General features: G+C 39.2%; 1 protein-coding gene across 1 annotated transcript; it reads right to left on the bottom strand.

Moving 5' to 3' along the window:
- Window positions 1-614: 614 nt before the first annotated feature.
- Window positions 615-14,112, bottom strand: LOC127778653 (calcium-dependent lipid-binding protein). The gene is made up of 11 exons (XM_052305272.1): window positions 13,605-14,112; window positions 13,361-13,462; window positions 11,377-11,427; window positions 10,197-10,317; window positions 8,785-8,903; window positions 8,589-8,687; window positions 7,894-7,974; window positions 7,731-7,813; window positions 6,255-6,480; window positions 3,208-3,375; window positions 615-1,278 (listed from the first exon to the last, which is right to left on the bottom strand). Exons 1-11 carry the CDS (start codon window positions 13,707-13,709, stop codon window positions 886-888), a joined length of 1,548 nt encoding a protein of 515 aa, XP_052161232.1. The 5' UTR covers window positions 13,710-14,112; the 3' UTR covers window positions 615-885.
- Between the last annotated feature and the right edge of the window lie 2,273 nt (window positions 14,113-16,385).

Genomic DNA, 16,385 nt, shown 5'->3' with positions numbered 1-16,385 from the left:
CGAGCTCTAGAAGAATAACAGCTGGTTTCCCTCCAGAGCTCAAGACCTCTTGTAAAAGTTGATCTTAAACCCACACACAGGAGTAGGGTATTACGCTCAATAGCAGCCCAAACCTGTATAATCCTTGATCTCACACACAGCCACGAGAACAATCTAGCGGTTAGACCGCGAGCGGAAATAGGCCCCTGATCATCGCGCCATTTCCCCCGGCCAAACTCACAAGGGGGAGGGGGGGTCTCACGACCACCCGCTAGAGAGGATCACTCCTCCACAGTATAGATACAAGGTAGCATTAAGAGAAGAGAGAAGTAGAGATAGATAATATTATTTATTTTACATGGATAGTCCATATACATATGGATATCTTTTGTTATTTACTTTATATGGACTAGTTGCACAATGTTACTAGGTGGCTAAATGAAATAGTTTATTCCCTATAGACTGTTTTTGTACTACATTATGAATGCCCTAACCATACTAGGTGTGTCTGGCACGAGTCATCAATTAATCACATCATACACCACTAGTAGTACATCTGAATATATAGACATCTCCAAAAAAAAAAGGAAAATAGAAACGATGCGAGTATATAGTAACTTTTTTCAAGACGGTAATAACGACAAATTTCAATACCATTGCATTGTCCAGAAAGGATCTGGATATGTCCAGCTTGCCAATTTACAGTTTAATCTTGCTATTTATCTTCAGGTAAAAACAGAACGAAGAAAAAAAAGCAACAGATGGTCATATAATTGACACCGACGGTGCCAGAACACTGAAATGCATGGTATGTCACCCTATAATTCTAGGTATCACAAGTTTATATCAAACAGAATTAACACGCAACTGAACATGCGATGTCCATTGCAATCACTGTACATCAAGTCACGCAGAAGGTTGCTCAGCCTGGGGAGCAGTTGAGCTGCTACCGTTCTTCCGGGACATACTGAAAGGCCCGGCCACAGTCTTGCCCATGAATTTCCCAGCTTTACCGAGGCCGCTGCCGACAGCGCCAATACCCGAACCAACAAGCCCAACACCCGAACCAACAAGCCCAACACCAGCACCAATTCCTGATCCAACAAGTCCAACCCCGCCGACAATGCCAGTGCCCACAAGTCCAACACCAGAACCAACTAGTGAAGCAGCACCACCAAGAGCATCCATTGTACTACCAATAACCCCAGCCTCCTTGAGTCGCTTTCTCTCCTCGATAGCTCTCTTTTCAGACTCTAGGGCTTCCATCTGTTCTTCCTTTGAAAATGGGTGATATGTGACCTGAAAAGCAAAATGTCAGAACCATCATGCACAACCACAAATATTATTTTCCTAAACTAGCAAACGTACCAAATGCACCATTTTTTTACGAAATGCACATAGCATATAAAAGTACATAGATGTAAAACATATCAGACTGTGCAGCTACAGAAAAATTGTGCATAATAGTAAAAATGAACACCCTACAAAAGAGATAAATATGTACAGCGTGTGTGCAATCATAAATTTATAGCTGTGCACAGCTTTGTGCGAGTATGTGTATTCAGGCTTTCAACGTTTTGTGATCTTAATTAAGATAATTTTTCAATATTGTATAGTCTACATTCTTTTACATGTTCGCATCATTTAGTCCATGAGACTCATGTTTTCAACCAATCATGGCATGGGAAACTTTTTTTCAAATTAATCTTGGTGTTTTTTCATTGTTTTCTATTTTTCAACCTTGGCTTTTAAAACAATGAGTAGAAATCTAAAAGTCTTGCCCTAAAATCATTTTTGGTTGCTTCATTTATTTTTTGTTCAGCTTATAAGCCGTAGCTCAACCAATGACGAAAAATAAATTATGGAATCCCCTTTCATGGCATCAAGACAAGTGGCATGAATAACCAACATTATGGAAAATGAATTATGAATTCAGATAAAAAAGATTATCTGACATCCATGCGGGGTGCAGATAAAAATCAGAATGGCATGTTCTTGAACTTATGAAACATCCTAGCTACAAAAAGCAGACTGCGCATAAAAACCAGAATAGCATGTCCTCGAACTTATGAAACATCCTAGCTACAAAAAGAAGAGTGTAGCCATCATTTGTGCTAAGTTGATGTAAATGGAGATTTCAGCAGATGTGGATTCCTGCTTGGTAATGGAAATGTCCTTGGTTCCTCAACCAAAATGTCAATATTATGTGCATGCTATTACAGAAGGAAAAGCTACTATGATATCTTGACGGCGATATGCTATGCAATAAACTTAAGAGATAATACGCCAAGGGCAACCATAGTTTAAGCAGTTCAGGGGGTAAAGTGAGCCAACAAAAATGTTTGGAGGGTTTAGTGCTCTATCAAAATCTATATCTATATCTATACTACTTAAAATGTTAGTAGTGGTGGTGTCCGTTCTGCCACACCACCCCTACCACTGGCACTTGGGCCCCACAATCCATACTATTACACCAACACCACCCTTCAACAAGTCCTTCCCCGTTCCACTGTTGGCTCTCCCCAAATTTCAAAATCACCTACTTGTTCAATAAGAAAAATAATAAAAGTACTACTCAATCTGTTTCCCATTGCAACGCACGGGCTCTTGGCTAGTCTACCACCACCCTCACCACCAACTCTTTACCCTTTCGGAGTGAAGGACATGTGGGGCCAAAGGACCCACATATGAACTACCCCCACCACCCTCGCTATTTGTTTGGAAGGAAAAATGATATTGTTAGACCATATAACCCATATATTAGTTACAAATATATGTAGAATTTAAGAGAGAATGTATACAGAAAATAATGATAATAGCAGGTTAATAATCATTTTCATCAATTAAAATCCCGTTGCAACGCACGGGCAACATGCAAATTACTTTAAAAGAAGCAATTGGTGGGGGTTTGTGGTGAATCTGCCACCACCACCACCACCACCACCACCAACTCCCTACTTTTTTTAAGGAAAAAAAAATAGAGTACCAAGTCTAAAGGGCCCACTTTTCAGCTTAAAAGATATGCAGGCATAAGAGGTGTGCAGAAAGTACGGCAAAAACGGGTTGAGATTTTTCTTTAAAACTCACATTGCAAGGTACGTGCAATATACTAGTAGTAGAGAAATAAAGTAAATGTTTTCCATGTATTAATAGTTTAGATTAGAGTGGAGTTACGTGTTGAATGCACATCACATGTAGAAACTGACAAAACAAAAGTCTCATGCTAACCTGAAGATGTAATGTTCCTCTATCCTTGGTGTCCTTAATTTTAAGAGAATCTAGTGATTGCTGAAGTTTCAAAGTGATTTCACTGGTAGCCTCAGGTTGAAGACTGTTCACTGCTAGTTTAGCTACACCAAGCTTTTTGTCTTGCTGAAGTCTGTCTTCATCATATACCTGCAAAAAATTCACAAACATGTTATCTGGTACAACATTGAGTAGATTGACACATAGAAGCATAATATTAAGAACACATAAAAATCAATCAAGATAGAAACAACTTATGGGAATTCAAGTTGAACCGAAATTTCTACCAATGATGCATCAGGTCCTTCCAAGCACTTTCAATGAAACTAGATCACTGCCAGGTACGAAACATTCTCAAAGCACATCTGATTTTTTTTCTAGTCCAAGTCTCCAAGACGCACCAAGGAAGTATCATCATCTCTTGGTTTGATTAGGCAAATTATTTAGTCCAAAAGAAATCAGAAATTTCTCAGTCATCTGACATTCGTATGTTAAAAACAATTACATGTATTGTCCAAACATGACTGTTTGGACATGAAAATAGCAATGCAGATTAGACTAAGATAGTAACATTGTGTAATCCCTTCTAGCCACCCAATACGTAGCATAATCTGACTAAAAACTGCCTGGGGGGATGGGACAAGCTCATGAAATTAAGGAGAAAAAACTAAATTACATTGTCTGTGTATATATTAGGTCCATTTTAGGGTAACCAAATTTGAAATGGCTCTATTGACCAAAAAAAAGGCTCGTTACAGAAGAATCCAAACCAGGGCTGAGCAGTGATAGAAAACAGTATGTTAACAATATTATTGATCCAGCTACTATCTACTCCCTCCATCCAAAAATATAGATTATATAGCATTCAAAATTTGTCCCAAAATATAAGGCCTTCTAGACTACTACTTCCCCAACCCAACCACTCATCGTTTAATTATATTCAATCTTATATGCAAAGATATGCAGCTCTGCTGCGTATTCGAGAACAAAAAAAATCCAGTCTTCCCTCAACCACCCCTCATTTAATGAAGCATTACAATCCTTTCCCTTCATCCTTAATCCCTCCAAAAAAAGCCCTAGAAGTCCTTATATTTTGGGATGGAGGGAATACGTTGCAGTTAATAATATATTGTTGTGGTACTTACCATATGTATACAATAATTGCCACCTAAAAACAAAGAAGCATGGAAAATTAACAAAAGGGAAAAGAAAGATGACAAAATGGAAAAGAACTGAGTGGATTTCATGAGCAGGGATATGGTCCATGCTCACTCTTCATGCACTATCAGTACCAGACTACCAGTGAAATGTTGTTGGCTGTCCCAAGTTGGTTGATTTGTTTATCTTCAGCGATAAGCTGCTAAATATAAGGATTTGACGGGAGAGGATTTTTGACAGTTTTTGAGTTAGAGATAATAAGTTAAAAAAAAGGATTTATCCCTTCTTAATTATTTTGGTAGAGATCACGTGTTAGGGCTAAACCTCAATAAAAAAAAGGAGCCGTAGCACCACCATACAGAAAACTAAACAATAGAAGTTGGCATGGGACTACCATGTACAGTACCAGACACATGCATCATAGTCTGAAACTTCTGTACACGTGTAATGTATGGCAAGCATTGATAACATGGCATTTCCATCCACTGAAAAATTCTGAATTATGGGCATGATTCTACAGTAGCCTTGAATGGAACCAAAAGACACATTGAGTGAAAGACTGAAACACCAAGACATAACTTGACTCATGACTAATGTCTCAAAGAGCATTCATCATACATGTGTACCATGAAAAATAGTACACACACATGAGCATGCCACTAGTCCATAGAAATTTATTGATATCCCATCAAAGCACAAATAGATTCTTCACCTTTCCTCAATAACTCAATCTTTTAGATTAACTAATCAGGCCATAAAACTCAACATGGTATCAGAGCTAGAAGTTCTAAGTTTTTCTAAGTTTGTGATGTAGCACAATCTTGGAGAAACACAATGTTGGCAAAATACATGGTATCAGCTTATCATGGTCTCCACCATCGTCAGGCTAACATGATGTCAACTTTAGGACTTCCAGCTCTGATACCATGTTGAGGTTCATAATCTAACCAGCCAATCCAAAAGCTTAAATTATTGGAGAAAAGGTGGGCAATCTACTCATACCTCGACAGCTATACTGATTAGCATAATTTATCCCTCTGCTTTCCATTTATGGAACAAAATATTCTTCTATGCATACTGAGGAAAAGTGAGCTCCATATCGATTCATCAGTATCTGGGCTACAAGCCCACATGTCACCTTGTTTGGTACAAACCTGAACATTATAACTAAGGCTTGTCTTAATTCATATCTGGACTAGCGAACCAGGCTTTCTAGCTTCTACGAGCATTTTTCTGACATGCTTACCTAACTGCATGAGATCAATAAACTATTTATACATATCAAAGAATGCAATTGCTTTAACAGAAGATTTTACAACCAACACACGTCCATATATATCTGACTACAATATATCTTGAGTAGGGATAGATACAGACCATACCATCAACCCCAACTCCCTTTTTTAAATGAGTAAAGAACTAAAGAATAACTGGACCATTTGCCAGCATGATCTGGAATCCAGCCATTAATCAGCCTTACAATCCAATGCAGATTGTTTATAGAAAGCAAGCATATAAATCTTTCTTGATAAAATTGTCTATTCCCTTCATATGAATACTAGCAAAAAACCCATGCATTCAAATGGATCTCATAAGAGAAAAACTTAAATTATATATATTTCTCAGGGAAAACATATATAATTTGCAAACAAACATCAATACACAAATAGCAAATGCACATACACAAAAATATCTATTTATCCACTGTTAGAAGAACCCACCAACTCTAGAGGTCTGGTAGGATGGCAGACTCACAACACTGTGGTCTTCTATATACTAGAGATATTTGTGCATATTTTATTGTTTAATTGACACCATTTTGGTCATAGTTGCATGTGAGAAAGAACAAGCAGGAAACAATGAAGAATTACCTCAAAAATGACAGATTGGGTTTCTTTGTCTTCAACAATCAGAGGAAATGTTTCATTCCATTCAGGATTTAGGTTATCATCTATGACTTTTGTTTTGACCTTGAATATTGGACGCACATATAGTATCACATATGGATCTGATTTACCAATCAACTCCTTATTCTTCAATGAAGTTGCTTTTACTACAGTAACAGTAAGTCTTCCCTGAGGTTTAAGCTCCAGCTCACTGCAGATGAAGTAGAGCAGGACAAATAAAATTTTTGAAATTACATGCCAATGGGATGCAATTCATTATAAAGATACTTTTCAGAACAAATAAACAAAAATATTAGTGATTTTCAGACCTTAAAAGTTAGTGTGAGGCATCAAATTAACATATTATGCTTGTGTATATCTCATGCCTACCAAAAAAATATGGCCACCACCAAATATACTCCTTCCGCCGCAAAATATAGCTACCTTTAGCATTAAAAATTTGTCCCAAAGTAAAGCTAGCTTTCCACCTCTCAACCAATCACAACCATTTTAATTTCTCCACTTACTTCCTCATCTCAACCAATCATAACCATCCATCATTGTATTTCACTTTTCTCATCAATACCCGTGCCCAACTCTAAAAGCTCTTATATTTTGGGACGGAGGGAGTATAATGGAAAGATTGGCAACCCACATAACTCACCTAGATGGAAATGCAGTATTCAATATGACATAAGGACTTTAGATTGGGATGTGAATCCTGGATGAAATGATACTCCAGAAATATATTCTGAAGAACTCCAGAACAAAGCTACCCTATCAACTTTTTCAGACGGGAGGATACTAAATCTGGATGTGTGATGCAGACTGGGTCACTCAAGTGACAAGATGACCCAGCTAATTTTGTTTAAGTTGCACAAAACCAACAGTGCAATGTTTAAACTATTAACACCACCAAATCGGCACAACATTGTAAAACACGCCAGGTTTTCGTCATTTGGAGGAATCAGCCAGATATTGAACAGCACACTCTGTACATAATTTGAAATGAAACTATCAATATATTCCAATTTCATCATCTCTTTTTCCCCAACCCTTTTTCCCGATCAAGTCTTACCAATTTTTCACTAAGTTATCAAATCATTCTGTTTTGTGCAACAAAGATGCTAATTTAGCTCGAGCAATATGAAATTTACTTTAAATTCTAAGTATTGAGGTATTGTCTGGTCCAATCGTGTAATCATTAATGCAGTCAACATCTCTTGTTAAGCATTAATGTTCATGTATCGAGAACATCTTGCAGTTGGATGATTCAAAGGAATGAAGAATTATTATGATTAAAGAACAAGTTCCTTTCAAGAAAAATGAATACATGATACTATGTGAACAATAAATATAACACAGAAAAGCAGCTCATTGTCAACATTTATTGCATATGATTGGAGAGCTAACAATTAGCAGGATTGATTATAACTGGTGACAACATTCAAGAGAAGTCACCTTGTATCAACATTGACACCAAGTGGAACAACAAGCCTGTGTGGCCACTTGAGCATGTCAGAAACAATTGAATTGACAGTGTCCTAATTAAAGGAGAGGAATCATGGTCAGGCTTTTATAATCTGTTAGAAGAAATTAAATGTTCAAAATACTTTCATCTCACATCAATCATGTCGGAGAGTCCTGGAACAGCAGTCAGACTTCCTCCAATAGCCTTCAAAGTGTATTGTATTTTCGGCTCTGGCTGAAGCACAAAGAACCGCCATTGAAGAAATACCACAGGAAATGCTCATACCAATTAGCAAAAGACTCCAAACCTCAAATGTAGTCAACAGATTATCTCCAGAGACATTCAACAATAATAGCAAATTTGCAGTATGGAACATGTATTAAGTTCAAAAAATAATAATGATATAGGCCAAAGTAATGAAACATTTCCTTGAATTGGCCTTAAATGTTATTTGATTGGCCAATTTCTAATCAATTAACATTAAAACTGGACCAGGTGGAGTTGGCTTTTCTTTTCTCATTAGGACCCTTTCACATAATCTCCTACCTTGGCAGTCCACTTTCAAGCTATACTTGGAACAGTGTTATCTGTAATTAATCAATAATTTCAAGGAAACAGATTAATAAGGTTATAAACAATCTCAAGGAAATTTCACTTTGTGTCATCCTAATGATAGGGGCACCCGGTGTTACTAAAATAGCTGCCATCGAACAACTGTGCTTAGGATGTCCACCTTGTTAATTCAAGACTCGTCTCTGCTTAAACAAGACATGCAGATCTCCTGTATTGTCTTAGAAAAAAAATCTCCTTTGAAATAGAAAGATAAATCATTTTTTGTAGATGTATACCTCTGCAAGAAGAGCAACAACAACAGCAGAGATGCAAGGGATCTCCTCTGATAGTTGAAATACAACACGGACAATGGTGTAAACTTGAAGATCTTTGAGCTGTGAGATGGTTGGCAAAGATGATATCATGACTAGTTCAAGAGAGATTTACTTCTGTAAGAATTAATCACTGAAAAGAACAAAGAAATAGTAAAACCTGAATAGGAAGTGATGCAACAACAGCATCAACAGCAAGGATTATGCTTGGATCACCACCCCAACGAAGATCTATATCCATTATGATTTGGCCTGGCTGAATATTTTGAATGCGAATACCTTTACACAACATGACAAAACGCGATGTCTCAGTTATTTAGTATTGCATTAACATGATCAACATGCTAAACAAAACATAGCTTAGTGGGGCATCCCTAAGAAGGAGAACAAGAACTCATGCATAATATACATAAAGGTAACATCAGGTAATTAGCATTTATTTAATGAGCATTATTTGGAGAATGTACATAACACCGTCCCCTGGAGGCCTGAAGCAATTGAAATGACAATCGCATGGATGCAACTATACCACAAGGGAAGGGGGGAAACTATAGAGACTAGAGACTTGTTTATTCTTGCTTGATGCCAATACTTGCAAGAAACCTCTTATATAGCGGACTCACCTACCTCTTATATAGAGGACTCCCGCTCCCATAGCAATTATAGATATGATCAATTTAAATAATAACTTGCCTAATTACCGGAACGATACCAAATAACCTAAGAGCTAGATTATCAAGTAACAAACCCATGCCTAATCATAAGACGATGTACTTTTCATATGAGCAGTAACTACACACTGCACTACACATCCAGGGCCCATGCCAACATTGGCAGTTGGCACATGAGTACATGACAATAGTAAAGAAGAAATTACCAGCAAACACATAAAACTGCGAAGATGATGGCCAAAACATAATTGGTATTTAGTAATTAGTAGGCAAAGTAACCTTGCTTGTTAGCTGGCTATCAGTTAGGAAGGGTAAAATGGCATATTTTGTGTTTTTTAACCTACACCAATCTGCATTGTTTTGTGCCAAAATTTTCTTTCCATATCACATCTATTTGACGAGTTTGTCTCTCTCGACAAATCCTATCTGAAGCTTTTTCACATCAAGTTATCAGGGGTACTCATGCCATTTTGAAAATTTTCCCTCCATAAATACGTAAAGAAATGGACTCAATTAATCAATTATTGACTGACAGTTTACATCGACCAATGTTAACATAAAGTGTCAACTTGGTAATGTTGGTCAATCTACATAGAAAATAGTCACTCAGAGGTCGCAAAGAGTGTATCGTCAGATTCACAAATCACAAAACAAAAGGTTGAACTTGTATTTAGTAGTCACGATGGTCAGTTCCTGCAATTAAAACCATCTAATGAAATACTCCTAAGGCATGTCACCAGTCACTATTACCACTGGGTGCAGTTCTTGGTTTACATACATCAGATGCAAAGATTGTTATTCTCACTGTAGGAATTCTCTAATTCAGAACCCAGACAGGAGGCATACAACAGAGTAAAAATCAGATAAATAGTGCAGAACATGGAGATTATAATAGGAAAACCTTCTATCTTTGGTGAAACAGTTCCAAGAGAGAATTTGCTGAACTTCAGAGATTTTATTCCTGGAGGTCGATAATCATCTAGCAGTGGCTCAACAGATTCCTTGACTACTGCAGTGGCAGCCTGAAATGGAACTAAAAGTTTAGTAGCCCCCAGAAGAACTAAAATCTACCAAAACATAGTACATACTTTTAAGAAAAAAAATAACTTGGAGAATGAGATTGGGGCAGAATAAAACAAAGAAATAAGTCCTATCTTTATTAACACAATTGTACATATTTACCACAATTAAAAGGATTAGGACATTGTGCATACTAGTGGAAAATGTTAAGATAACTTGATAGAGGTATGCTTTCAACGCTATACTGATGAAGCGTATCTTGATATATCTTCAAAAACCAAGCACAATTTGTATAAATAGAAAATGGCATATCACTTTGAATGAAAGTGACAGGATGATTGAGATGATCAATATCTAAGTTAAAATGTTTAACCCTTAGAACCTGAAGTTAGGAATAGCATTACAATACACAAAAAGATCAACATGAATTATACACCACCCCCCCCCCCCCCCCGCGCGCGCGTGGAAATGCCGGTGTTTTTGTTTAGATAATGGAATATAAATTCCGGCCTTAACTTCAAAGAAGCTACAGCCACTTATTACATCAAAACTCTCAAAGAGATCCAATAGTCAGGCAACAATATGAACTAAGGGCCTGTTTGGCATAGCTCCAGCTCCAACTCCACCCCTCATGGAGCTGGAGCTCAGCCAAACAGTTTCAGCTCCACCAAAACTGGGAGTGGAGCTGGGTGGAGCTCTCTCACAAAATGAACTAGAGTTGTGGAGCTGGGTTTAGGCAGCTCCACAACTCCACTCCAGACTCAACTCCTGGAGTTAAATTTAGGAGTTGGAGTTGTACCAAACAGGCCCTAAAACTCTCAAAGAAATGCCAGTGTTAAAGACAAAGAAAGCTATTAACAAATAACAATTAGGAAGTTTGATGGAATAGCATACACATAGGAATGAATTTTTTTTTGTAATCAAAGGAACGAATAAAAATTTCTACAAGAGAATACCATAGTTGTCAGCAAACGGGGGCTGTAGGACTGCCAAACTAACAGCATACTTTACATTATTATCAGTTGGCTAGAGCCTAGAGATTTAACAAACATTTGTCTTACTTGATCAACGAAAGGCCAGAGTTTGCTGAGATGCTTGTTCAGCCATTTCACCTGTAGAAATCAAAATTGTGGGTAAAATAGTCATTGTCCATAGTACAATGGATAAGGATAACTCAATAAGCATCAAGAAGTGTCCCTTTATGATGGGTATTTGGATTACAATACGAATATTGCCAGCACATTAATACTTAGTACTCCCTCCGTCCCGTAAAATATAAGGAATTTTGGGTTGATTTGACATATCCTAGTACAATGAATCTGGACAGACGGTTTTTCCAGATTCGTTGTACTAGGATGTGTCTGTCCAGATTCATTGTACTAGGATATGTCAAATCAACCCAAAATCCCTTATATTGTGGGAAGGAGGGAGTAATAAATTGCAAGAAAACTAAACAAATGAAACATCCTGTCAATGTAATGATGTTCATGTTCACCACAGTTAACTTTTTCACAAGCTTACAAATTACAATAAGTATAGCCAGCTAAAGGTCTTTTATGAAGATAAAGGTCTATTTCATTTGGTTAGGTTTGTATTAGGTGTAGTTTATACCACCTTGATTCACTAGTGTTCAGTTGGTAGTACAGCCATATGATGGATATGAGAATTTCGGCTAGTGTTTACTCGAAATTTCACCATTGGGTTGATTAAGCTGTCACCTCTTTTGGGGTAAATACAAAGTAGCAATGCTAACTAAATTGCGAAGATTGAAGCCTGTCAATCTCAATCCATCATGCAAGCGTACTATGATGTGAATCACCAATCAACAATCCTCAACATTGCCAATAGTTTCTGAACTCAAAATGAATGCATCTATTTTGGTCAAACTAAGCCAAATCCCTTACAACCTACTGTCCTTACTCTAGCAGCTGCCTCCGCATGTTGCTGACCACCAAAGGGCTACAGCACTTACCAATCCTCCCAAGGGCAGCCTTAGTTGCTGAGATGGCTGTTAAGGCGATGTAAGGCGACCCAACCCAACCTTAGCGGTAAGGCGTAAGGCGATGCGAAAAGAAGAAGAATGCAAGAACAGATATGGGCCAGAAGTACATCCAGCCAGCCACCACACTATAGTATTCTGCAGTTAACCCCAGCCCAACAGCCCGTTTAAAGCCGACCAGGTCCCTTTCCTCTCTTGCCCCAGCATGCCAAGTCCACAAACATTCTATCTATGTACCCATCTTGACCCTCTATAGCACTACTTTGTTTTTGAGATCTCTGCTTCTTAAAAAGAATTGCTGTTTTTGAGATCTCTGCTTCTTAAAAAGAATTGCACCAGACGTCCAGACCTACCTTTGGCTTTGATCTTGTAGTTTCAAAACTAGCACAGAAACAAGTCATCATGCAAACTACTGCAATTTTCCACTTGTGAATGAGGGGGCTAAAAGGTTAGATTATAAATTGTGTTCCATTCATTATTTTTCTTTACTTGACTTTCAAGACATGGACTCAGCATATATGATCTTTTTTTTTTCTAATGACATATTCATGAAAATTATTTAAAGAGCAACTGCATGAAAGTATTTTTATGGCAAATCTATTAATGTCATTTCTACAAATCAAATCTTAATAATTTTGCATATGTTAACAAGTTGAGGTTTCAAGATCTGACAGCACGGTGCACGCATTCTCAAGGAAAATTTGGTTCCATGAAACTGAATCCATGAGTTATGTAACCATCGAAAGCTCACTTCAATATCACCAAAAAATTTGCAAAGCTCCTTTTTATACCATTTCCATCCAACTGCGCTAACTATGACCCAGAAAATCATCTAGCAAGAACACAGACCCAGTACTACCATGCTTATGTTGTATTAAATTTTTGGTGAAGAACAGAAACGGTGCAAACTTTCGGTGTCACAAACTCAATATCAGTTCTTCCCATTCTAAAACGTCATCATTTGAGGACATCGGGTAGTAGTTTACACTTTACACAGACAAGAACAAAAATAAGACTAGGAACATTTCGGAGGAATCACCACAAACCTGCTCATACTGCGGGAAGGATATCCACTCGGGGAAATTGTCGCCGCACAGCTTCTTGAGATCGTCCCTACCGAGAGACCCAAGGACCTTGATATCCGCAGCCTGTAGAAAAAGTTTCGGAAAAACTAAACAAAAATCAAAACCTCGACCGCGAAAATTAAACGACCATCACCCTAGCCTTATACGCAGAAACAACGAGCAATCCAGGCGAAGCATCACCACCACACGCACGCGAAACACGAACCTTAGCGATGCGCTTCCTGCTGCGCCGCTGCATCACACGGCTCCACCCGGCCATGAGCGCGACGCCGACCACCATCCCCATCACCATCCCCGAGATCAGCCCCATCCTGGCGCACCCGCGACCGACAGCCCGCCCTCCGCCGGCCAGCCAACCTCGCTTCTCGCGCCGGCACCCCCCCTTACCTCATCAATCGAATGGCAGCTCGAGATCTGCGGCTTCGCAGCGGAGGAGACGAGGGGGAGGGTTACGCCTCTCTGGCTTGCGTTGGCGGTTTGCAATTGTGGCTTGGGAGTGGGGAATGCGGAGGATTGCGACGGATTGGGGCTTGGGAGAGGGGATTAATCACGGGGATTAGTGCGCAGTTAATGCCCCAAGGGAAGCATCAACGAATCGATGTACTGCTCGCTTGCTGGAACAGTGACGAGGAAGTCAACTCGAGGAGATCTGGAGAGGAAACGGAGTTGATTTTTAGGACAAACGGCAAGTCGGCCGCGAGCGAGGGGCAGGGGCTGTCTGCGGGTGGGGGAGTTGGAAGGTCCACGTGAGCCTGGCTAGTAGCTTCGCTTTTTGTTTTACCCAAACGAAGCAGATGGGAGACCGATTTTACAAATCCACCCCAAGTTTGACAAAACTATCGTAAAAAACTAAAAACGTCTCTTTTGAGTACCTTCCCATGCAACACGTAGCACTGCAAAACACGTACCTGCAAAACGTAGCATTGCCTGTATTTGTATGGATATAAGTAACGGTTGCATATAAATATATAGCAATTCATATTTGACTATTTGTGGATGCAGCTTGAAGCTGCAAACATACGGAGTAAATTTAGAGTTAACATATTAGTCTACCCTTTGTATATAACAACATCCTCCAGTAATTACAGGCCTGTTTAGCAGAGTTCTAACTCTTAAATTTAGCTAGTTGGGTCTGGAGTGGAGTCGTGGAGTTGCCTAAACCCAACTCCACTTCTCTAGTTCATTTTGTGAGAGAGCTCTACCTAGCTCTGCTCCTATTTTAGATAGAGTTGAGACTGTTTGGCTAAGCTCCACCTTCAGGAGAGCTGGAGCTGGAGCTAGAGCTGGAGCTGTGCCAAACAGGCCCACAGTGACAACCACACCGATTTTCTCATTTTTTTGAAGAAAAAATTGCTTCTTTTGAAAAATTTGACATGTGGTGGGCTAGTTTGCAAAAAGCTCATTGTCTACGTACAAAATATCGAACAAACCTCCCGGCACACTTGACACCTAGTTGTGTTTTTTCGGAACAACCCTTGTCTTTTCGTGATATACAATGTGAAGAAGAGAAAAATTTGTTGCTATGGATAACACTTTACATATGGAAACTAAAGGGGTATTTTCATAAAATCTCCTTTACTCACCTCAACCTCTCCACCCCATCAAAAACCCATCCTTCTCCCCATTCCGCGCTCCTGTTGCACGAGTGCTGCACATCCGTGCCTCACACCGACTCCAACGCCGCCATCTTCCCTTCCTCCCACACCTGTCGCACAGCCATCGTCGTTCTTCCTCCACCCACAACCTCTCTTCCTAAGCAAGCACATTGTCGGCTGCTTCAAAAATCCTATCTTCTCGAACCCTAGGCTAGGCGACGAGAGCAGCAAGCGTCGGTGTCAGGGATTGTTGGTTCCTCTCTTTAATCTAGGGATAGTTCCCTTCCTCTCTCTCACTCTCCCCATATATAAGCCCTTAATTAGATTAGAAAATATATAACTGAGATCTAGTGCTTCAAATGGAAGAAAGAAAACCAAGCAAGATTGAATTGCCACCCATTTAATAAATTTGCATCTACCTACAGCTGACGTTGCACGGAAATTATATGGAACAAATGAACAATCAACTTCCAAGCGAGACCAGCATGGAAGGATGCGCGGTGCAATACAATTATGATGAATGGATGATTTTTTTTTTCAAATAAGAATTGATAAAAATCGTAAAATTCAAAATTGCCTCTAATCATTGTGCCGATGGGGGATACCCGTAAACCGGATATAGAGAGTATTGGGGTACGCTGGTACGAGGATCTACGTAGTACGACATCAAGGAAACAGAAAATATGAATTATACTGGTTCAGGCCACTTGATAGGTAATAGCCCTAATCCAGTTGATATGGGATTATATAGTGGAAACCACAGATTACAGAGGGAATAGTAGAATTCGATGATACCGACGAGACCGTAGTCGAGTTGGTTCAACTAGATCACCCGGCAACTTGGCTCCTGTAGGCTCCGACTTCATAGGCTGTGGCGGTTGTGTTGGCAATGAGATTCGATGCCTTTGATCCTCCCCAGGGGTCCCTTTTATACCGCAGGTCAGTCGGTTTCCAAGTAGGACTCGGAGACATCGGACCCTACACGATATAGTGATGACCCAGTTCTATCCGAGTAGGAATCTTTCCATCTGTGGACTCCGTGATGGATTTCCTTGGCGTGTACAAAGAACGTCCGTATACGCGCAGATATACCATATCGACGCATAGCGTATATCCAAGGGTAGAGGATATACCTTATCCGTAACCCTGACACATTGAGTTTGTAAAGTACTAATACGCCCTTATGAACCGAGAGTTCAGATCGATTCTACTAGTAGTAACATAATATCAATAATACTACCAGTAGATAACACCGTTGTGGGACTCTATTGACTAAACCAATAGAGTGATTAAAATTTTTTCTTGTTTTTTGTAGCATTTTCCTGTTGCCTTGCATATATGATGGATTTGGATGTTATTTATGATCCTTGTTGACGGTCCTTAAATCATAA

Source organism: Oryza glaberrima, chromosome 7 (assembly GCF_000147395.1).
Source record: "Oryza glaberrima chromosome 7, OglaRS2, whole genome shotgun sequence".
In the NCBI taxonomy this organism is placed as follows: Eukaryota; Viridiplantae; Streptophyta; class Magnoliopsida; order Poales; family Poaceae; genus Oryza; species Oryza glaberrima.
The sequence above is the reverse complement of the archived record's forward strand: the minus strand, read 5'-3'. Positions and strand labels throughout refer to the sequence as shown.